The sequence below is a fragment of the Mercenaria mercenaria genome, chromosome 13 (assembly GCF_021730395.1).
Source record: "Mercenaria mercenaria strain notata chromosome 13, MADL_Memer_1, whole genome shotgun sequence".
NCBI lineage: Eukaryota > Metazoa > Mollusca > Bivalvia > Venerida > Veneridae > Mercenaria > Mercenaria mercenaria.
Genome location: NC_069373.1, coordinates 42,032,181 through 42,056,072, shown reverse-complemented (window position 1 = coordinate 42,056,072; position 23,892 = coordinate 42,032,181). Strand labels below are relative to the sequence as shown.

Here is a 23,892-nt window from a genome sequence, read left to right as displayed (position 1 = left end):
ACGTCATTTTAAAGCAACATTGTTTTGAAGCGTTTCTGCGGCAATTTATTCATTATTTCTGCATTATTAAACCATAAAGCATCAGCTCGGAGACAGGTTCATGATTTGTTTTCAGAAGAATGGATTTACAAACACATTTAGTTTGTCGTAAACGGCGTCGTAAATCGTCACGTTAGCTTCCGGTTGGACATGCGCACTTACAAATATGAAGGTAACCTACCTCCTTAAAAAAAGTCCGAGTGGAAGGAACGGATAGGGTTTCCTTTTCATAACAGGCTTACTTCCCTTTATTAAATTATTTCCATTTGCACACACGAAAAACATGGACGAGGTTGACAGTCACGAAGAGTATGATTATGAGGTAAAGTGAATATAAAATGAAACTATGAAAATGTTAAATAATACTCTAGATCTGTTTTTCACATCCAACCCTACCCTTATTAAATCCGTAAAGTCAGTAGCTGGTATCTCGGATCATGATATTGTCCAAATTACCTCTGAGGTCAAACCCCGTCTTAATAAACAAAAACCTCGTATTGTACACTTATTTCGGAAAGCCAACTGGGTCAATTTCCAACAGTTTGTAAAATCAAAGTCACCTTCTATCTTTAGTGACTTCCATTCCAAATCTATTGAAGAGCTGTGGATAGAATTTAAAGATCTTATCCATGAAGGAATAAATCTTTTCATTCCCTCCAAGAGGTTGGGTTCTAAACCATCTCTTCCCTGGATCACCCAAGGCATCAAGAGACAAATCAGAAAAAGAATAAAAATTGTACAAAAAACGAAAAACAGTTCAAATTCAAAGGTCAAACATCAGTACAAAAATTTCAGAAACCAGGTCAAAATGGAGATAAAGCAGGCCACACAAACTACCTAGAATATGTCCTAGAAGCACACTCAGAAGATCCAAATAACCCCAAACCAGGTCAAAACTTCTCCCGTAAAAAGCTCTTCTCAACTATCAAAAATGCTAAACAGGACACTGAAGGCATTGCCCCACTATCGGAAAATGATAACCTTATCACAGATAGCAGGGGCCAGGCAAATGTTCTCAACCGCCAATTCCAGTCCGTCTTCACTCCAATGAATCCCTTAAAACTAGGTCAGCTATGCTTAATGAAAACTAAATACCTGTTTAGCAATGCCCCAAAGCCTCAATACCCCAAAATGTCTGAAATTTCCATCAGTGTAAATGGTGTCCAAAAGCTTTTGTCCACATTACAGAGTGACAAAGCTTGCGGTCCCGATAACTTAAAACCGGTAGTCCTGAAAAACCTAAGTGTACAAATAGCCCCCCTGGTTACCAAACTTTTCCAAAATCTCTAGAAACAGGCACTATCCCTTCCGACTGGTCCAAGGCGAATGTCACTCCTCTCTTTAAGAGGGTGACAAAAGCAACCCTGCTAACTATAGACCCATTTCCCTGACATGTGTTCTTTGCAAAGTTATGGAGCACATTGTCGCATCAAACATCACTAAACATTTCCAGGTCAACAACATACTTTATCACCTTCAACATGGCTTCAGGTCAAAACGGTCATGCGAAACTCAACTGTTAGGACTTGTCGAGGACCTATCCAGGAATTTAATTCAAGGTCACCAAACAGACTTAATACTCCTCGACTTCTCAAAGGCGTTTGATAAGGTTAATCACCTAAAGTTACTATATAAGCTGCACCAACATGGCATCCAGGACTGTACACTACAGTGGGTCAGATCATTTCTCATCGGTCGCCGTCAGTCCGTCTTAGTCAATGGTGATAAGTCGGATGAGGTCCCGGTCACATCTGGTGTCCCACAGGGCTCTGTCCTCAGCCCTCTTCTCTTTCTGCTATACATAAACGACCTGCCTGAAAATATTGTTTCACAGGTCTGGTTATTTGCTGATGATACTGCTGTTTATATCACAGTCAACAATGTTACACAACAACATACTCTGCAAAAGGACTTAACCAGGTTACAAAAATGGGAACACACATGGGACATGGAATTCAATCCATCCAAATGTACAGTGATTAATATTTCCAAGTCTAAACACCCTTACAAATCCACTTACACACTACATGGGCAGATACTAGAAACCGTGAGTGATGCAAAATACCTTGGTGTTAGCATCACTTCGGATCTAAACTGGAACAAACACATAAACCAGGTCACTTCAACAGCTGGTCAAACACAACTTCATTAAGCGCAATATTCCCTCCAAACAGCAAAATATTAGGGAATTTGTCTACAAAACCCTTGTTAGACCACAACTAGAGTACTGCAGCTCAGTGTGGAGTCCACATACACAGCTCAACAAGTCAACATACATAAAATCGAGATGGTCCAACGCAGGGCCGCTCAATGGGTCACCAGTGACTATTCAAATTACAGCAGTGTCACACACATGTTAAAGCAATTGGGGTGGCGTTCCCTTGCAAACAGAAGAAATGATGCCAGGCTACTGATGTTCTACAAGATTGTCCATGGACTGGTTGCAGTGCCAATGCCATCTTATATTTTACCTCCTACCCGGCTCACTAGACACATGCATTCCCAATCTTTCCGGCAAATTCAAACACCCTGTAATTATTACAAGTTCTCTTTCTACCCGGCTACCATCATTCTCTGGAATTGTTTGCCGGCTGACATTGCTCAAGCACCTACCCTGGACCAGTTTAGGCAAGGGGTAACCAAACTGGGCCAGGACTTCTGAGTGACCAGGCTGTTTTTAATCCTTTTACTGTACATTTCGCCTTTTTATTAGCACTATCAGCTTTTTCTCAAATTCTCACAAATACTTTATGTATTACTTTAATTCTCCTGTACATTCCTGCTTTTAAACTCTTATGTACTGACGCGCACCTGCATAAAATACTCGCAAGGGTGTCATGCAGTATTTATAGATAGATAAATGTAGTTTAAGTCTTTATGCGTATATGTAATAATTAAATTATTTCCAGGACGATATTTAAATAATGCATACAACTGCATCGGTTAAAATTACGCAAATCGTGGAGTGATCTCCAGTTTGGAATCCTTCAACTGGCTGGGCACATCTCCCAATCGGGGTAAATTACCTCGTTCGGGGTAATATACCCCGATCGGAGTACAACTAGAACAATAGAAAAGCACAAAAAAATTGATATTTCTTTTTTCTTTAAAGTGCTAATATAAATATTTTTGCTACAGCTTTATATCATCATTACAAATATGCCTATGTACCATTTTATCAATTTTGCATATGTTAAAAAATGGTGAAAATCTGAAATATTTACAACAAAATTCTGTTTAAAAATTATCATATTGTCAACTGTTTATATCATACGAAGTTGACCTGAGAATATGAGCATTAGCACTTAGTTATCAAAAATTTTGTACTTTTCTATTGTTCTTGTTTTACCCTGATCGGGGTATATTACCCCAAACAAGGTAATTTACCCCGATTGGGAGATGTGCCCAGCCTGTTCAACTAAAAAACTTAGACAAATTCTAGAAAATGTACAACGAAGAAGTACAAAGCTTATTCATGAGATCAAACATCTACCAGATGAAGAAAGACTCAAGCGTTTAAACCTATCAACCCTCTAGTATAGACGTCGTCTTTTTGATCTAATCCAGCTGTTTAAAATAGTTCGTAATACTGTACGAGTACATTGATGTGAATAAGTTTTTTACCTTTAATGATTACATTACACGTGGACATATTTGTCAAATAATGAAAGTGAGGTGTCTTAAGACAATAAGACTGAATGCTTTTCCTCATCGCTGTATTGAGGACTGGAATCATGCAACTACCAGAAGATCTAGTCATTAGTGAATCTGTTAATGTTTTTAAAAATAGACTTCCGTTATAAGAAATGACCCTGTCACATACCCCAAAATTGAGAAATCGACCAATAAAATGTGACATAAAATTAGCAATTTTATATAGGGGTACTAAGACTTATCCAATCCATTTTCTTACAAATTTTCTTCGCTTTGTTGAATGGCATTTAGAGGCAAAATGCACACTGACACCTACTATTCTAAAGAGAGAATTAAAAAGGCATACATTCAGCCAGACACTTGAAAAATATTCCAAATTTCACAGAAAAGAAAACATTGCTCAAAAATTCGAACTCTCGAGCTCATTTGGTTGTCCCCTCGGCTCAATTACAGTGATAACTACATCTATTTAGTCAAACAGACTATTTCTCGCCAGAATGGCTTGTGTTTACAAAGTTTTTCACACCTCTGCCTGACATTTGCCAAGCTTCCCCTTTAACCGGCATGTGCGTCATTTTCACATGCTTATGTAATTAGCGTCGGTATACGACAAACATATTAAACAAAGTGACTTTCGTTCACTGCAATGCTTTAATGGGCTTTGATTAATACGAATAAAATTATTTAAAATAATTGAGCAATGTTTGTCTTTATTTTTTCTACATAAAAACGGGAGATCCGATGTCAACTTTCATACTGCTTTAGCTCAGCTGAACAACTTAAAGGACCCGGAAACGGGGGGATAGCTAAGTCGGCTACTGGAAAGCAAGGAACAGCACGAAAATTAGATCCAAAAACTTTAGAAACAAAATATAACGCCATCATCGAATGTGAAAAAGGTCTGAAATCAAAGACAGAAATCGCTAATATATTTGATGTTCCAAAAAACACGCTCTCTGGCTGGATAAAAAAAGTCTGAGTCAATCAAAGAGGGTTACGCTAAATTTGGTCCAAAACGACGAAATATGAGAACGGTATTGCGAGTAAACTGACTTATGCCCTATTTCATGTGTCTGTTTATAGCCTATGTCTACATGTGACGTCATTTAGTACTGTTCTTAAATATTTCTGTGTACATGTCCGTGAATTAATTGTTTGTGTTTTAACGTGTTTATATTTGATAATATTTGTACTGGACTATGATTCATAAAGGTTTGCTATTCATGTCTTTCTATTTGATGCTGTCTTCACCAAATTCTTATAATTATATTAGTGTTTTATCAGTGTTTTTTCGTATCTATTTTCTATTTTGTCATGTTTGAAAATAAATAATAAAGAATATTTCAGCGTTCGTTTTTTATTGATCTGATCATCGTATCATACACACATTAAGGTACAATATGACAATATATTACGATGTAAGGTTTGTAACACATCATGCCCTCGAATTCCCAAATTCAAAATGGCCGCCATTTGGATGGCTCGAACAACAGAAAACTCAAACTAATTTCCACGGGACCCTCGAGTTCGAGCCATCGAAGTTCGACTGTAATACTTAATCTTTAAGTGACACAAATTTTATGACTGTAAACATTACTCTCGTTGTCTCTTACGGGTTTCCCTACATTTTTTTCAACCTATCCAAAGCCGCATTTCAATTCCAACCTTTGACTGAGAGTGACCAGTAACATGCAGGTACATTTAGGCACCATGTTATTTATGGTCCTACTCCTTATGTAACCTTCTACCAAGACTACAACAGAACCAATGGAAGGTGACAACACGTAACACACTGGGTAATTTGAATGATTTATTTCAATAAATGACCGGTTTCGGTCTTATAAAGACCTTCAGGTTTATCTACCAAGATAGTTCAAATTATTCTGCTTTGTCAAAAAAACATGGTCACTACAGGGCATGGTCACTTTTCCCTATAAATGTATCATACTATAGTGGAAACTTAAAAAAAATTCTTGTGTAAAACTGTAGGCCTGATTTTAGAATAATTTTATGCAAATAGGTCTTGTGTGACCCTCTACCAAGAGTGTTCAAATTATTCTGATTCATTTAAAAAAAACATGGCCACCAGTCCTTATATGTATAAAGTGGAAACTTTAAAAATCTTCTTGTGTGAAACTGCTAGCCTGATTTTAAAATAAATTTTTTTAAAATGGCCACCAAAATTTCTTGGATATTTGGTGGTGATATCAGGGTTTTACTGTCTACTGTAATCGTTGGTTCAAAAATGGCCATGCCCAGGTGTGTGACATGTAAATAATAAGATTTTTTACCCAAGGGTTTGGAAAACACTTTCGGATAACCTTGTCTTTCCCCGCATGGTAGGCAAAAAAAATATGATTTTAAATTTGCTTCTTTGTATGTTTTAAAACATGAAATTTTGATGTTTGTCTGGAGGAAGGTCCCTTTAAAGGTATGATAGAATTACTTTACATGTTTATGCATGTATTATGTAGTCTGACAGTAAATATTTTTTTCTTAAAGGAAACAATAGTGATGGTGGAGTTACAAGGTATCATGGAAAATGACTTCTTGGGTCAAGTCAGTCAGGCAAAGATGCTTGTAAGTTTTATTTTATCACAGTTGATTTAAAGCAGTTATTTTATGGATGGTATAGTCAGATTCTAAATGACTGGTCAGAGTGCATAATTATGCCTATTTGTATTTATAAGTTAAATGAATTTCGTGACAGGATAGACAGTAAGTATAGTTTATATGTAATTGTAGATCTACTGATATTTATATGAAACATAATACAGGAAGTGCATTGGAAAAATCATGTTTATATTGTGAAAATCATTAAAGAGACTCACCTCCAATTCGTACGGCAACAAAAAAAGAAAATTTTTAGATATCAGAAAATTACTGCTATATTTCTGAGTAAGGCTTTGAAACTTAGTTACTGACAGAATTCCCGGCTGTCAAAATCCCAGAAGTTTGGAGCAATCGGACAAACTTTCCGGAGCTTGATATGGAATACTGGGAAAACTGTGGAAAAATGTCCAGGGATTTCCGGAGAACTTTCCATGGACAATTTTCCGGAGTGATTCCACAGACATCCGTGAACAATTTTCCAGAGTTATTCAGCAGTCGTCCAGGAAGTTCTGCTGACAGTATTATTCAATAGCAATAAATGTGACTTATAGACTTTTTTGCAGTACATGTATAGTGAGCAATAACACTGCAGTACAAGCAATATGATTTTATTGCATGTGATCACTTTTGCAGTTTCAAACACTATATGAAAACCTTTGCCAGTTAAAAGTGACTGATAAGAATATTTTTTAAGCATATACATAGTTTTGAACAAAGATTAGTTACACTTAAATAATGATGAAATCATTCAAAGAAAGTACCTACAGATATCTGTTTTCATATATGCATATTATTTATATATCTTTGTGAAGCCTTTGGTTATACTTTAGCATTCATTGTTTTATGCTATATAATGACTGATTTACAAATATACATGCATGTGTTAATTAGCATAATTACAAATGGATGTATTGTTTCACTGGTCAATTATGTAAACAAACTTAGTTGAGCAATTTCTAGAATCCTCAATATTAACTTTGAACTGAATTACCTCACATAATAAAGTTTCACTAATTTTAACACAACTTGTTAACATCAGACTTCCAGTTACACATTTTGAAAATTCCTCTGTAAGATCAGTTCATCTAATTGGCTGAGCTTGATCACATGGTATTCCCAGTCTGATGCTAATTGTTTTCTGATGTGTTTAAAATCCCTTAGAAAATGACAGAGTTATTTTCCAGAGTTAAATGACCAGAATTTTTTCAAAGTGCTACATTTCCGCAGTGTCGGTGAATATTCCATGAACATTTTGATAGATGTCCAGAGTAATTTCCAGAGATGTCCGTGGAAAACATTTGCAATCAATCTGGACATGTTATATAACAGGTGACTTTTCCGGACTATTCCATGGAAAGTACCTACTTTCCATGGAAGTTTTGCATTTGTCCGCAATTTTTCCACAGTTACTCTGGAATATGTACAGCCGGGAAATTTATATGTTATGGAAACACATAAGAATTAGTTGTTTTCAGTAATTTTTCCTTTAAAAATTGAAAAGCGTTTATAATGGAGTACTGGAGGTAAACTGCCTTAATTATAAAGCTTTATATTTAACGACCATATTCCTCCGTTGTGTATTGGTCAGTAACACTGGAAAATTTTTATTGCTGTGGCAGCCCTGGTTAGATTCCTGTCTCGGGCATGTTTTCTTTCTTGATTTGGCATTTTTAAGATACATTTTGTAGTTAAGAAACAAAAGCTCATGTTCTAAAGTTTATAGTATGACCAAATTTCTATTTTAAAGAAAGATCATTTTTAGCCAAAATCTGGAGGCCAATGCCTTTAAGAAATCATACATACTAGCTGACTATTTACACTCCTATGTGTAGGCTGAGTATTTTAGACTAAAGGTTGGGTATTTCAGACTATTACACTCCCATGTGTAGGTTGATTAATTCAGACTATTACACACCTATTATGTAGATTGAGCATTTCAGACAATTACACACCTTTGTGTATGTTGAGTATTTCAGACTATTAATTTACATTCCTATGTATAGGTATAGCATTTCAGACTATTACACTCCTATGTGTAGGACGAGTATTTCAGACTGTTACACTCCTATGTCTATGTGGATTATCGTACCAGCATTTTTCGAAGAAAATAAGGGGGACATAGAAATAGACTGCGTCCTTCCATCCGTCCTTCTGTCACACTTCGTGTCCGGTCCATAACTCTGCCATCCATGAAGGGATTTTGAAATAACTTGGCATAAATGTTCTTTGTAACGACTTGTCGTGCACAAGACCCAGACCCCTAGCAACAAGGTCAAGGTCACACTTAGAGGTTAAAGGTTAACAGGGTCTGTTTCGTTTCCAGTCCATAACTCTGCCATTCGTCAAGGGATTTTCAAATTACTTGGCATAAATGTTCCCCATAATGAGACAATGTATCATGCGCAAGACCCAGACCTCTAGCTCCAAGGTCAAGGTCACACTTAGAGGTTAAAGGTTAACAGGGTCTGTTTCGTGTCCGGTCCATAACTCTGCCATTCATCAAGGGATTTTAAAATTACTTGGCATAAATGTTCCCCATAATGAGTTGATGTATCTTGTGCAAGACCCGGACCCCTAGCTCCAAGGTCAAGGTCACCTTTGGAGATTTTTGGAATTTGTTTTTGTCTGGTCTGTAACTTTTATATGCATTGGATTATATTCATATATTCGCCATTTCAAGACATTCTGTCATGTACAAAGGTCAAGGTCACAGTCACCCAAGTTAACTTTTTTTTTCTTTTTTTATCCCCCGACGAAAGTCAGAGGGATATAGTTTTGGCGTTGTCCGTCCGTCCGTCCTTCCGTCCGTCTTTCTGTCCGTCCGTCCGTCCTTCCGTCTTTCCGTCCGTCCGTCCGTCCGTCCATCCGGAGCCATATCTAGGAAATGGTTGGGAATATTTATTTAAAACTTCATATACATGTTCACCACAATGAGTTCTTGCGGCCCGTCAAGTTTCAGTCAGATTGCCCAAGTAACACCAGAGTTATGGCCCTTAGAAGTTTCTAGTGTTAACTATATAGGGTACTATAAATATGGCAATTTCTGCATCATAACTTTTGATATATTTGACCTAGAACTATGAAACTTAAACAGAATTTAGATCACCATAATGTGGTTGTGTACACACAATTTCATTTGGATTTATTTGTAAATTAAGAGTTATTGCCCTTTAATTGTATAAAAATCCACATATTTGTACATAACAAACTTACCATTTGGTAGAATTTCATTAAATTTCTTTCATTCTTTTCCATGAACATTTATTGTAAACATGTGAAGTTGTGTACCCACACCTGGTCACCCCCTTACCTTGATCACACACCTCCCCCTATCCCCGACACCCCCCCCCCCCCCCCCCAAAAAAAAAATGATTTTTAGCTCACCTGAGCACAAGTGCTCAGGGTGAGGTATTGTGATCGCTCACCGTCGGCGTCGTCCGTCCGTCGTCCGTGTGTACGTCCGTCCACACTTTCCTTTAAACAACATCTCCTCCTAAACCAACAGGCCAATTTTTGATGAAACTTCACAGGGATGTTCCTTGGATGGCCCCCTTTCAAAATTGTTCAAAGAATTGAATTCCATGCTAGAACACTGGTTGCCATGGCAACCGAAAGGAAAAACTTTAAAAATCTTCTTCTCAAAAACCAGAAGCCCTAGAGCTTAGATATTTGGTGTGAAGCATTGCCTAGTGGACCTCTACCAAGTTTGTTTCAAATCATGACCCCGGGGTCAAAAATTGACCCGCCCCAGGGTCACTTGATTTTACATAAGAAATCTTAAAAAATCTTCTTCTCAAAAACCAGAAGCTTTAGAGCTTAGATATTTGACATGTAGCATTGCCTAGTGGACCTCTACTAAAATTGTTCAAATCATGACCCTGGGGTCAAAATTGACCCCGCCCCAGGGGTCACTTGATTTTTTACATAGGAAAATCTTCAAAAAATTTCTAAAAATAAACCAGAAGGCCTAGAGCTTAGATATTTCACTGTAGCATTGCCTAGTGGACCTCTACAAAATTTGTTCAAATCATGGCCCCCGGGGTCAAAATTGACCCGCCCCAGGGGTCACTTGATTTTTACATAGGAAAATATTTAAAAAAATTTCTTCTCAAAAACCAGAAGCCCTAGAGCTTAGATATTTGACATGTAGCATTGCCTATTGGACCTCTACTAAAGTTGTTCAAATTATGACCCGGGGGTCAAAATTGGCCCCGCCCTAGGGGTCACTTGACTTTACATAAGAAAATCTTCAAAAGTTTTCTAAAAATAAACCAGAAGGCCTAGAGCTTAGATATTTCACATGTAGCATTACTAGTGGACCTCTACAAAATTTGTTTCATATCATGACCCTGGTCAAAATTGACCCAGCCCCAGGGGTCACTTGATTTTACATAGGAAAATCTTCAAAATATTTTCTAAAAATAAACTAGAAGGCCTAGAGACTAGATATTTGACATGTGCATTGCCTAGTGGACCTCTACAAAATTTGTTCAAACCTTGTCCCCCGGGGTCAAATTGACTCCGCCCTAGGGGTCACTTGATTTACATAGGAAAATCTTAAAAAAAATTCTAAAAATAAACCAGAAGGCCTAGATCTTAGATATTTGACATGTAGCATTGCCTATTAGACTTTTACAAAGTTTATTCAAATCATGACCCCTGGGGTCAAATTGACCCTGCCCCATGGGGTTACTTGATTGTACATAGAAAATATCTTCAAAATTTTCTAAAAATAAACCAGAAGAGCTTAGATATTTGACATGTAGCATTGCCTAGTGGACCTCTACAAAAAGTTTCAAATCTTGTTTTTAAGTTTACTTAAGAAAATTTCAACTATATTTTCTCATTAATTCTTTTGATTGATTTCTATTATGATCTTTTGACCTTGAAGACTTGTCCTTAAGTGCAATGATAACAGGTGAGCGATATAGGGCCATCATGGCCCTCTTGTTTTTTAAAAATTCATTCCTTACTTTAGATTTTTTTCAAACAAACTTCATATACATGTTCACCACTATGAGGTTATGGGGCCCATCAGGTTTCAGACAGATTGCCCAAGTAACACCAGAGTTATGGCCCTTAGAAGTTTAGGTTAACTTAGGTCTATAAATATGCAATTTCTGCTCATAACTTTTGATATATTTGACCTAGAACTATGAAACTTAAACAGAATTAGATCACCATAATGTGGTTGTGTACACACAATTTCATTTATTTTTGTAATTAGAGTTATTGCCTTTAATTGTATAAAATCCACATATTTGTACATAACAAACTTACCATTGGAAATTTCATTAATTTCTTCATTCTTTCTGAACATTTATTGTAAACATGAAGTTGTGACCCACACCTGGTCACCCCTTACTGATCCCCCTCCCCCCCTATCCCCCGACACACCCCCCCCCCCCCCCTAAATTCATTCCTTACTTTAGATTTTTTTCAAAAACTTCATATACATTTTCACCACTAGACTATGGGCCTAACAGAATTTAGAGCACTATAATGTGGTTGTGCACAGACAATTTGGACGGATTTCTTTTTGTAACTTCAGAGTTATTGCCCTTTAATTGTCTAAAAATCAACATATTTGTACATAACAAACTTACCATTTGGCAGAATTTCATTAAGTTTCCTTCATTCCTTTCTGTGAACATTTATTATAAACATGTGAAGTTGCGCACCCACACCTGGTTACCCACTTGCCTTGGTCACACCCCCCCCCCCCCCCCCCCCCCCCCCCCCCCCCCGTCCCAATTTTTTTTTTTTTTTTTTTTTTCATTTCTTATTTTAGATTTTTTTTCAAACCTTCCAAATTGTACCATTCCCCCACCTCACTTCTCCACCCAGTCATGCCCACCATGATCATGCATCCTCTGCCCCACCCCCTCCACTTCACCCTTTTACCTTTTTTTTTTTCATTTTTAATTTTCAATCAATATTTATAATCAACATGTGAAATTTTGATTCCTCTCCGTTCCCCTGCACCCCACCCCCTAAAAAAATATATATTTCCATTCCTTTTTTTTTTAAATGTCAAACTTCAACATGTTAAGTTGTGACTGCACAAACCTTGCCCTCAGCCATGTTCAAGATATCTTACCTGTGTTCTCTTAAGGACATCTGGTCTTTTAAGTTCAAATGTACATGTAAAACAGCAACACCTGGTGCCAAACCACTCAAAGACAATATTTCATTCCAGTTAAACTTCAAGCTCACATTTCAGTTAACTGCATTTAATTTTAAAAGCTAACCTTATTACAGTAAGCATATCCCATTCAAAATAAATTCTTTAGTCAGGATCAAAGTATCATACATTTATTATGTACTCTTTAATTAAACATTTGTTTTCTGTTAAATTGATTTTGACTAATGAAATTATTTGCTTCTTATTAACATCCTTAACTTTTTGCCAGATATATCTTTTTGCCATTCCTCACCACAAACCCTTTCGGCGGGGGATACCAATTCATCGAATTTGCTTGTTGTACATGAAATTACCCGCCTTTTATATGATAAAGTACCGGTACAATACATGTGTTTTTATATCAGTTTTCCCACTAATTTAAAAACGAAATTATATTTTAAGTAAGATGATTGGTATTGATAGATATAAAAAGCTATTGACAATTGTAGACTTGTAGAATGCAAACCTGGGCACAAGTTATAACTTAATGGTTTATTTAGCTGAATGTAGCATTACTATGGCTGCAACACATTAGGTTGATATGTAGTGCAGCTCTGCATTGACCAACAATAGAAATAACTTTTTCTTGTGTGTAATTCAAAAACAAGTTTTTAGCTCACCTGAGCACAAAGTGCTCAGGGTGAGCTATTGTGATCGCTCACCGTCCGGCCGGCCGTGCATCGTCCGGCCGTCATTCGTCCACACTTTCCTTTAAACAACATCTCCTCCTAAAGCACCAGGCCAATTTTGATGAAACTTCACAGGGATGTTCCTTGGATGATTTTCTTTAAAAATTGTTCAAAGAATTGAATTCCATACAGAACTCTGGTTGCCATGGCAACCGAAAGGAAAAACTTAAAAAATCTTCTTGTCCAAAACCACAGGTCATAGGGCTTTTATATTTGGTGTGTAGCATCATCTAATGGTCCTCTACCAAGATTATTCAAATTATTTCCCTAGGGTCAAATATGGCCACATGGGGGTCACATGGTTTACATAGACTTAATTATATAGGGAAAACTTTAAAAATCTTCTTGTCCAAAACCACAGGTCCTAGGGCTTTGATATTTGGTATGCAGCATCATCTAGTGGTCCTCTACCAAGATTGTTCAAATTATCCCACTAGGGTCAAATATGGCCCCGCCCCAGGGGTCTCATGGTTTATAAAGACTTATATAGGGAAAAACTTTGAAAATCTTCTTGTCCAAGACCACAGGTCATAGGGTTTTGATATTTGGTATGTAGCATCATCTAGTGGTCCTTTACCAAGTTTGTTCAAAATATCCCCATGGGGTCAAATATGGCCCCCGCCCCGAGGGTCACATGTTTTATTAGCTCACCTGAGCACAAAGTGCTCGGAGTGAGCTATTGTGATCGCTCTCTGTCCGTCCGTCGTCCGTCCATCCGTCCGTCCACACTTTCCTTTAAACAACATCTCCTCCTAAACAGCTAGGCAAATTTCATCCAAACTTCACAGGAATGTTCCTTGGGTGAAGCTCTACAAAAGTTGTTCAAAGAATTGAATTCCATGCAGAACTCTGGTTGCCATGGCAACCAAAAGGAAAAACTTTAAAAATCTTCTTCTCAAAAACCAGAAACCCTAGAGCTTAGATATTTGGTGTGAAGCATTGCCTAGTGGACCTCTACCAAATTTGTTCAAATCATGACCCCGGGGTCAAAATTGACCCCGCCCCAGGGGTCACTTGATTTTACATAGGAAAATCTTAAAAAATCTTCTTCTCAAAAACCAGAAGCCCTAGAGCTTAGATATTTGACATGTAGCATTGCCTAGTGGACCTCTACTAAGTTGTTCAAATCATGACCCCGGGGTCAAAATTGACCCTGCCCCAGGGGTCACCTGATTTTACATAGATTTCTATAGGAAAATCTTCAAAAAAATTTAAAAAATAAACCAAAAGGCCTTGAGCTTAGATATTTGACATGTAGCATTGCCTAGTGGACCTCTACAAAATTTGTTCAAATCATGACCCCGCCCCAGGGGTCACTTGATTTTAAATAGGAAAATCTTCAAAAAAATTTCTAAAAATAAACCAGAAGGCCTAGATCTTAGATATTTGACGTGTAGCATTGCCTAGTGGACCTTTACGAAATTTGTTCAAATCATGACCCCCGCGGTCAAAATTGACCCCGCCCCCAGGGGTCACTTGATTTTATATAGGAAAATCTTCAAAAAATTTCTAAAAATAAACCAGAAGGCCTAGGTCTTAGATATTTGACATATAGCATTGCCTAGTAGACTTCTACAAAATTTGTTCAAATCATGACCCCCGGGGTCAAATTGACCCCGCCCCATGGGGTTACTTGATTATACATAGAAAAATCTTCAAAATTTTCTAAAAATAAACTAGAAGGCCTAGAGTTTAGATATTTGAAATGTAGCATTGCCTAGTGGACCTCTACAAAATATGTTCAAATCTTGACCCTCCAGGGTCAAATTGACCCAGCCCCAGGGGTTACTTGATTGTACATAAGGAAATCTTCATAAATTTGCTAAAAATAAACCAGAAGGCCGAGATCTTAGATATTTGATATGAAACATTGCCTAGTAGACTTCTACAAACTTTGTTCAAATCATTAACCCCGGGGTAAAATTGGCCCTGCCCCAGGGATTACTTGATTGTACATTGGAAAATCTTCCAAACAATTTCTAAAAATCATCAGTTTGACATTTGAAACATGTAGCTTATATTACTCAGGTGAGCGATCCAGGGACATCATGACCCTCTTGTATTGACTTACATAGGGAAAAACTTTGAAAATCTTCTTGTCCAAAACCACAGGATCTAGGGCTTTCATATTTGGTATGTAGCATCATCTAGTGGTCCTCTACCAAGATTTTTCAAGTTATCCCCCTGGGGTCAAATATGGCCCCGCCCTGGGGGCACATGGTTTAAATAGACTTGTACAGGGAAAAACCTTTAAAAAATTCTTGTCTTAAGCCATTAGGCCCAGAGCTTTAGTATGTGTTATGCTCTAGTGGTTCTCTACCAAGATTGTTCAAATCATGACCCGGGGGTTCAGAATAGGCCATGCCCGGGTGGTCCCTTGTTTTACATAGACTTTTTTGTTTTTGAAGCAGTGGCAAAGAAATTTGGACCACAAGCATAATGTTTGATACAGATTTCAATATTCATCTTGAATTGTCTTAATCATGACCTACTGACCTACTTCCTTGTTTTTGAAGGTACAGCCAAGAAATTTGGACCACGTTTATAACTTTTGATACTGATTTCAATACTCATCTTTAATATTCTTAACCCTGGACTAATGACCTACTTTCTTGTTTTTGAAGCTACAGCAAAGAAATTTGGACCACCAGTTTAAATTTTTAAACAGATTTCAGTAGTTATCTTGAATAATCTTTAACATGACCTACTCACCTAGTTTTTGTTACTGAAGCTTAAGCAAAGAAATTTGTTTAAGCAAGCAACTAAACTCAGGTGAGCGATATAGGGCCATCATGGCCCTCTTGTTTTTAGTACCATATGTCATGCATTTCATTTGTTTATTAAGTACCTCCCTTTAATATATAAAATATTTCATTCTACTCACCCTGGCGTCGGCGTCGGCGTCACACCTTGGTTAAGTTTTTGCATGCAAGTACATACTGCTATCATTTAAAGGCATATAGCTTTGAAACTTATTTATTCTTTTTCTAGGTCAATTACCAACCTCACTGGGTCAAGTTCCATAACTCTAACATGTATTTTGAGCAAATTATGCCCCCTTTTGGACTTAGAAAATTCTGGTTAAAGTTTTACATGCAAGTTACTATCTCCAAAACTAATGCAGATATTGAATTGAAACTTCACATGTGTCTTCGGGGTTATAAAACTAGTTGATAGCACCAAGTCCCATAGCTCTGACCTTCATTCTGGCCAAATTATGCCCCCTTTTGTACTTAGAAAATTTTGGTTAAAGTTTTGCGTGCAAGTACATACAGCTATTACTAAAAGGCATATAGATTTGAAACTTATTTTTGATCTTTTTCTAGATCAATTACCTACCTCACTGGGTCTAGTCCCATAACTCTGACATGTATTTTGAGCAAATTATGCCCCCTTTTGGACTTAGAAAATTCTGGTTAAAGTTTTGCGTGCAAGTACATACAGCTATTACTAAAAGGCATATTGATTTGAAACTTATTTTTTCTTTTTCTAGATCAATTACCTACCTCATTGGGTCAAGTCCCGTAACTCTGACATGTATTTTGAGCAAATTATGCCCCCTTTTGGACTTAGAAAATCCTGGTTAAAGTTTTGCATGCAAGTACATACAGCTATTACTAAAAGGCATATTGATTTGAAACTTATTTTTTCTTTTTCTAGATCAATTACCTACCTCACTGGGTCAAGTCCCATAACTCTGATATGTATTTTGAGCAAATTATGCCCCCTTTTGGACTTAGAAAATCCTGGTTAAAGTTTTACATGCAAGTAACTATCTCCAAAACTAATGCAGATATTAAATTGAAACTTCACATGTGTCTTCGGGGTTATAAAACTAGTTGATAGAATCAAGTCCCATAACTCTGACATGTATTTTGGGCAAATTATGCCCCCTTTTGGACTTAGAAAATCCTGGTTAAAGTTTTGCGTGCAAGTACATACAGCTATTACCAAAAGGCATATAGCTTTGAAACTTATTTATTCTTTTTCTAGGTCAGTTACCAACCTCACTGGGTCAAGTTCCATAACTCTTAACATGTATTTTGAGCAAATTATGCCCCCATTTGGACTTAGAAAATTCTGGTTAAAGTTTTGTGTGCAAGTTACTATCTCCGAAACTAATGCAGATATGGAATTGAAACTTAACATGTTTCTTCGGGGTTATTAAACTGGTTGATAGCATCAAGTCCCATAACTCTGATATGCATTTTGGTCAAATTATGTCCCGTTTCGAACTTAAAACTCTTTCGATATTTAACATTTTGGGTAATAATTTCCTGCTTCTGTGACAATATTTCGAATAGTCGAGCTTGGCTGTCTTACGGACAGCTCTTGTTATTATACGCCCGAAGGGACGTATTATGTTATGACACCGGTGTCCGTCCTTCTGTCTGTCTGTCCGTTAGCAATTTTGTGTCCGCTCTGTAACTCTGAACCTCTTGAAGGATTTCGAAGAAACTTGACACAATTGTTCACCACATCGAGACAACGTGCAGCGCGCATGTTTTGGATGGCTCGCTTCAAGATCAAGGTCACACTTAGGGGTCAAATGTCATATGACTTTGTTTTGTGTCCACTCTGTAACTCTTGAACCCCTTGAAGGATTTTGAAGAAACTTGACACAAATGTTCACCACATTGAGACGACGTGCAGAGTGCATACTTTGGAAGGCTCGCTTCAAGGTCAAGGTCACACTTAGGGGTCAAAGGTCATCTGACTGTTTCATGTCCACTCTGTAACTCTTGAACCCCTTGAAGGATTTCGTTGACACAAATGTTCACCACATCGAGATGCCGTGCAGAGCGCATGTTTTGGATGGCTCGCTTTAAGGTCAAGGTCATACTTAGGGGTCAAAGGTCATATGACTGTGTTTCATGTCTGCTTTGTAACTCTTGAACTGCTTGAAGGATTCTAAAGAAACTTGGCACAAATGTTCACCACATTGAGATGCCATGCAGAGCGCATGTTTCGGATGGCTCGCTTCATTGTCAAGGTCACACTTAGGGGTGAAAGGTCATACCTTTGGGCGTATATTGCTCTGCATTGCGGTGCTCTTGTTTATTTTTCCTTACCAATTTAAAAGTAAAATAAAAATACAGATATTAGCATTTGAAAGCATTCACCAGTTACAGATTTCCAGACATTTTCAAACTTCAGAATGTCTCCATGAATTACATGATATATAGTAAACTGTTATGATTTATATAAATTGTTAGTATGTTGCCCTATTACCTAGAATATATTGTATCGGCATGCATTGTGTTTTGTGAAAAATGTCCCTAGGCGGGGGACATTGGTAACTCTGTTACAGACTATTACACTCCTATATGTAGGTTGTGTATTTCAGACTCTTACACTCCCATATGTAGGTTGAGTATTTCAAACATTACACTCCTATGTGTAGGGTGATGATTTTAGACTGTTACACTGCTATATGTAGGTTGAGTATTTTAGACTATTACACTCCTATGTGTAGGTCCCATATTTCAGATTGTTACACTCCTTGTAGGTTGAGTATTTGAGATTATTACAATATGTGTAGGTTGAGCATTTCAGACTATTACACTCCCATGTGTAGGCTGAGTATTTCAGACTATTATACTCCCATGTGTAGGCTGAGCATTTCAGACTATTACACTCCCATGTGTAGGCTGAGTATTTCAGACTATTATACTCCCATGTGTAGGCTGAGCATTTCAGACTATTACACTCCCATGTGTAGGTTGACTATTACACTCCCATGTGTAGGCTGAGCATTTCAGACTATCATACTCCCATGTGTAGGCTGAGTATTTCAGACTATTACACTCCCATGTGTAGGCTGAGCACTTCAGACTATTACACTCCCATGTGTAGGCTGAGTATTTCAGACTATTACACTCCCATGTGTAGGCTGAGTATTTCGGACTTACACTGCCATGTTTAGGCTGAGTATTTCAGACTATTACACTCCCATGTGTAGGCTGAGTATTTCGGACTTACACTGCCATGTTTAGGCTGAGTATTTCAGACTATTACACTCCCATGTGTAGGCTGAGTATTTCAGACTATTACACTCCCATGTGTAGGCTGAGTATTTCAGACTATTACACTCCCATGTGTAGGCTGAGTGTTTCAAACTATACTATTAAATGTAGGTCGAGTATTTCAGTATCTTTGAGAAAACTGTACTCACATTAAGTGTTAAAGGGAGTGTAATTAGCTTCGGATCAAACTATCCAGCTTTTGGGTAGTAATATGGCTCTGCTGAGTTACAATTTAAACAGTAACCCAAGAATGGATATTCATGTCTGCACCTGCAACTGTAGACTGGCTCCCGTCCCTATGTTTGTTCTTATTTACATATATCAGTTTTCTTCATTAAGAGGGAAGTAACTCCAGAAGGTTGTTTCTACATTGACTTTTTTTTTATTGCCCCTGGCTCCAAACATAGGTATGGTTCAGCCATCAGATAAAACTGTGCTATTTTAGAGGTTTAAAAATTTCTTATAAAATGTTTCCAGTATTAATATAAAAGATAACCATGCAGCCTGGGAGCCAGGCTAATGCAACTGGTGATGGATTCTATTTCTTGTATGCTGGATTTTACAAATAAAAGAAGAAATAAAGTGCTTTTAGGTTAATCATTTATGTGTGTATTGATAAATGACATTCATAAATGACACATTCATTAATGAATGACGCGTTCATTCATAATTGATGCATTAATTACAAAAAAATGCGTTCATTCATAATTGATGCATTCATTCATAAATGACGCATTCATTCATAAATGATGCATTCGTTCATAAATGATTCATTTATTCATAAATGACACATTCATTTATAAATGACACATTCATTTATAAATGACGCATTCATTCATAAATGAGGTCATAAATGACGTTATTTACAGCATGAGAGACATCTTACACCCTGGGAAGAGTTTTTCCAGGGCTGGTGAAAACACTGGCAACTTTGGTCTGGTATGCAAGAAAAACCTGTTTACAATATATAGCTGTTACAGTCATGTCATAAACAGTTTATTGAACATTTGTTCCACCGTTTAAATGTTTGCTATTAAAATAATAAGTAAATATTTTTGCTGGCATTAGTACAAAAACAAAACAGTATAGAAAATTATTTGTTGTAAATGTCTTTCCTTGACATGCAGTAACACTGGTTTGATATTTGCAGAACTAAATAATAACTTTTGTTGTTGTTGTTGTTGTTTAGGGTATAGATACAGAGAAGCCTTTACTGCAGTTAGATGATTATACATTCACTGGACAATACTCAGATACCCTTGGCACAAATTTAGTTTTTCAAGATAAAACAGAGACTAATGGTATGATTTTGTTTCTTTGTAATTACTTAAGGTGATGTCACTTTTTGAATTTCCGGTGAATAACAAAAAACCAAAGAATATTCAGTTCTTTCCAAAAACCGTTATATCATGATTCAACCAAATAGTTTCCTTTGTCTACCAGAAAGGAACAATTCTTATATCTTAATATTGAGATTTGATACCTTTATAACAGACATTCATATGTGACGTCGGTGAGCTCAACAAAGCAATTTCAAGCACAAATATTAATGTGGAATATAAAGTAAGTTGCACATTACAATATCCGTCCAAGATACTTTCAAAAACAATGCATTTGCAGAATAGAGAGATAAAAAATAAGTTTGACAGCTCGCGAAAACTAATGACAAATTTTGACAGGTATATGATGACTCATGACCTAATTAATTTTTTTCTGTTATTTCTAACTTCCAGATTGATTTTCATAAAATGGGTATTCTTTATTGTAGCTTACAACTCATACATTTAAACAATAAAAGAATATATTGTTACCTCACTGTTGTTTTGTCTATCCATCTCTCGTACGAATTCCTATTGTTTCAGTCATTTGTCAGTAATTAGAGCAACTCACAGTGTTGCAATCATACAAAACACATCCCTTGTTTTCACATAGATATTGAGGATTTATCTAATTAGCACATGTATTGGAAACACAATTTCAATACCGACTGTGTATTGTAATAATGCTAAACTATCTCAGTCGTGACGTCTCCTTAATGTTGCAACATGCAGAAAAATATCAGTGACTGCATTGCCTATTTTGTAAATTATAGTGGGGCCTTCATGGCCGAGTGGTTAAGGTCACTGACTTAGAATCACTTACCACTCATCAATGTAGGTTCGAGCCTCACTCGGGATGTTTAATTTTTCATGTGAGGAAGCCATCCAGATGGCTTACGGAAGGTCGTGGTTCTACCCAGGTGCCCCCCTGTGATGAAATAATTCATGGAGGGCCACCTTGGGCCTTCCTCCATCATCAAAGCTGGAAAGTCGTCAGCTTGCTCATCTTTTAACAGTCTGTCCCAGACAAGCGCCTCTCAGTTATAATCAGAAATGATTGTTGGGCAGTACATAGTAGATGTAGATGTAGATATGACCTATACTTGTGTCAGTGCGACGTTAAACCCAACAAAAACAAAGTAGTTAAATATAAAATAAAATTATTTTCTTATGCAACCTTCTATTTTCTTGTTCTATATTTAATGCTTATATAATTTACTTTGTTACCTCTGTTGTTTTCTAGGTCAGGATGTTAAAGGTCAAGGTTAAAGTGACTGTGAGACTGACATTTGTCTATGATTTTTAACTGGAGAATGCTTGGGCCAGTGATCATCAAACTTCAGAGCATGATTGTTTACGGACAGTAGATAATCTCTGTGAAGGTCACAGAAGTTTCCAGACTGAAAGTTACACACTTACTTATGACAGGTCATCATGCTGGGCATTACACACTTACTTTGACAGGTCATCATGCTGGGCATTACACACTTACTTTTGACAGGTCATCATGCTGGGCATTACACACTTACTTATGACAGGTCATCATTCTGGGCATTACACACTTACTTTTGACAGGTCATCATGCTGGGCATTACACACTTACTTTTGACAGGCCATCATTCTGGGCATTACACACTTACTTATGACAGGTCATCTTGCTGGGCATTACACACTTACTTATGACAGGTCATCATGCTGGGCATTACACACTTACTTTTGACAGGCCATCATGCTGGGCATTACACTCTTACTTTTGACAGGCCATCATGCTGGGCATTACACACTTACTTTTGACAGGCCATCATGCTGGGCATTACACACTTACTTATGACAGGTCATCATGCTGGGCATTACACACTTACTTATGACAGGTCATCATGTTGGGCATTACACACTTACTTTTGACAGGCCATCATGCTGGGCATTACACACTTACTTATGACAGGCCATCATGCTGGGCATTACACACTTACTTTTGACAGGCCATCATGCTGGGCATTACACACTTACTTATGACAGGTCATCTTGCTGGGCATTACACACTTACTTATGACAGGTCATCATGCTGGGCATTACACACTTACTTTTGACAGGCCATCATGCTGGGCATTACACACTTACTTTTGACAGGCCATCATGCTGGGCATTACACACTTACTTATGACAGGTCATCATGCTGGGCATTACACACTTACTTATGACAGGCCATCATGCTGGGCATTACACACTTACTTTTGACAGGCCATCATGCTGGGCATTACACACTTACTTTTGACAGGCCATCATGCTGGGCATTACACACTTACTTTTGACAGGCCATCATGCTGGGCATTACACACTTACTTATGACAGGTCATCATGCTGGGCATTACACACTTACTTTTGACAGGTCATCATGCTGGGCTTACACACTTACTTTTGACAGGCCATCATGCTGGGCATTACACTCTTACTTTTGACAGGCCATCATTCTGGGCGTATGACTTTTTACAAATAGTCCATGTTTAATCAGTATTTTCAACTTACAGATTCAAGATCAGGAGAAAAGAAGTTAGAGTACAGTTGTTTGACAAACAAGAAACTCAGCCTGCAGAGGGTTTTTCTCAAAGATAATAATGAACTCACACAATTGGATAGCGCTGGTATTTGTCCATATTTTATACCAAAGTTACCTTATGGGGTTAAGATTTTCCATAATGCTCAAGACGAACCTCTTATCTTCATTATAACCAGAATACATTGTATTTAATAAAAGTATTAAGTACAGCTTATTTTGTTGTAAAGTTACTTTAAGCATGGGATACTAACAGTTCTGATGTTCTTATTGGGGGTTCCACGGCCGAGTGGTTAAGGTCGCTGACTTCCAATTACTTGCCCTCACAAATGTCGGTTCGAGTCTTGTTTAAGGCTTAGAATTCTTCATGTAATGAAGCCATCCAGCTGGCTTACAGAAGGTCGGTGGTACTACCCAGGTTCCCGTCAATGATGAAAGAATGCTCAGAACAAAAGCTGGAAAGTCACTCTATGACCAATAATTGTGTCTGTGTGAGCTTAAACCAAACAAAAACAAAACTGATACTCTTAATATAAAGTTACCTCACCCTTGCAGGGGCCTCCGTGGCCAAGTGGTTAAGGTCGCTGACTTCAAATCAATTGCCCCTCACTGATGTTGGTTTGAGCCTCACTCGGGGCATTGAATTTTTCATGTGAGGATGCCATCCAGCTGGCTTATGAAAGGTCGGTGGTTCTACCCAGCTTCCCGCCCGTGATGAAATAATATACGGAGGGGCACCTGGGGCCTTCCTCCACCATAAAAGCATGACCTATAATTGTGTCGGTGCAACGTTAAACCCAACAAAACAAAACCT

General features: G+C 37.5%; 1 protein-coding gene across 1 annotated transcript in view; it reads left to right on the top strand.

Moving 5' to 3' along the window:
- The first annotated feature begins 226 nt into the window (after positions 1–226).
- LOC123529472 (general transcription factor 3C polypeptide 6-like) overlaps positions 227–23,892 on the top strand; it is a 29,092-nt gene continuing 5,426 nt past the window's right edge. The window contains exons 1-4 of the mRNA XM_045309818.2: positions 227–361; positions 6,196–6,273; positions 20,395–20,506; positions 23,053–23,166. Coding sequence (XP_045165753.1) covers positions 323–361; positions 6,196–6,273; positions 20,395–20,506; positions 23,053–23,166 — 343 coding nt within the window. The 5' untranslated portion in view covers positions 227–322. The remainder of the gene's footprint in view (positions 362–6,195; positions 6,274–20,394; positions 20,507–23,052; positions 23,167–23,892) is intronic.